The 1,046-nt window shown below is 59.0% G+C and overlaps 1 protein-coding gene across 1 annotated transcript; it reads left to right on the plus strand.

Annotated features, from left to right (window-relative positions):
• Positions 1 to 242: 242 nt before the first annotated feature.
• MNEG_5907 (hypothetical protein) lies at positions 243 to 396 on the plus strand (the record flags this gene model as incomplete). The annotated part of the gene is made up of 1 exon (XM_014045615.1): positions 243 to 396. A coding segment is annotated over one exon (154 nt), but the record flags the coding sequence as incomplete, so codon positions are not given.
• Between the last annotated feature and the right edge of the window lie 650 nt (positions 397 to 1,046).

Here is a 1,046-nt window from a genome sequence, read left to right on the forward strand (position 1 = left end):
TGGCACTATCTCCAAATGTGGGGCACTGTGCTGCCGCGCGAGCTGCGGCTGTGCCTGCGGTGGAGGTGCACACCTCCACCGTGGACTGCGGTGGAGGTGCACACCTCCACCGTGGACAGGTCCCCACCATGCACAACCTGCACAAATGGGGAAAGAGCAAAAGCACGGCCTGCCGCCTGTGCGGACACCCGGATGAGACCGCTGGGCATACCATGCTGGCATGTCCGGCGCTGAGCGCGCAGCATATCTCCCGCTACGTACCACCGGGCAGGGAGGGTCATCCTTGCAGCGATAGAGGCTGGCGCGATGGGCGGCTGCATTAAGTGTGCAGACCTGGGATCTGCAGAAAACTGCAACGAGGATGGGGTGCTGCTCCGCCGCACCTTCGACAAGTAGTGCTCCATCCTGACACCCGCCCGCACAGAAACGGCGCCTGAAAGATGCGGGCACATACAGCATCCCTGGCATCATTCTGCACGTACCGGCACAAGGTAGAGGACTGGCGGAACACATCCATATTGTGGAAATCAAGTACTGCAGGGACACAAATCAATACCCAACAATTGCAGCGGCCACGGGACAACACGCCGCACTCATTGCAGAACTGCAGAAGGCACGCCGGCAGGTTCACCGTGACCTTCATATGATTGCACTGGATGTGAGGGGTACCGTGGATTACACCGGTGACATACACCGGTGTAATCTACGCAGACATGATGAAGGACATGGCCGACCTAAGGGTACCCAAACAAAAAACACAAGACCCGTTTCAAGCACCTCAACCTGCATGCGGTGGAAAGCATGACGGCTATTTGGGGCCGCCGAAAGCAACTGCTGCATGCAAACAACTGCCCGCCATCACGGCCGCCGCGTCAAGTGCGTGGCGTCACGTGAGCATGCCCCTTGGTCTCCATGGTGGGGTGTGTGGCTCACCACACACACACACACACACACACACACACACACACACACACACACACACACACACACACACACACCCCTCTCCTCAAACCGACGCGGCGCCGCTTGCAGCGTGGCTTTTAGCC

This window comes from Monoraphidium neglectum, assembly GCF_000611645.1.
Source record: "Monoraphidium neglectum strain SAG 48.87 unplaced genomic scaffold scaffold00914, whole genome shotgun sequence".
Classification (NCBI taxonomy): Eukaryota; Viridiplantae; Chlorophyta; class Chlorophyceae; order Sphaeropleales; family Selenastraceae; genus Monoraphidium; species Monoraphidium neglectum.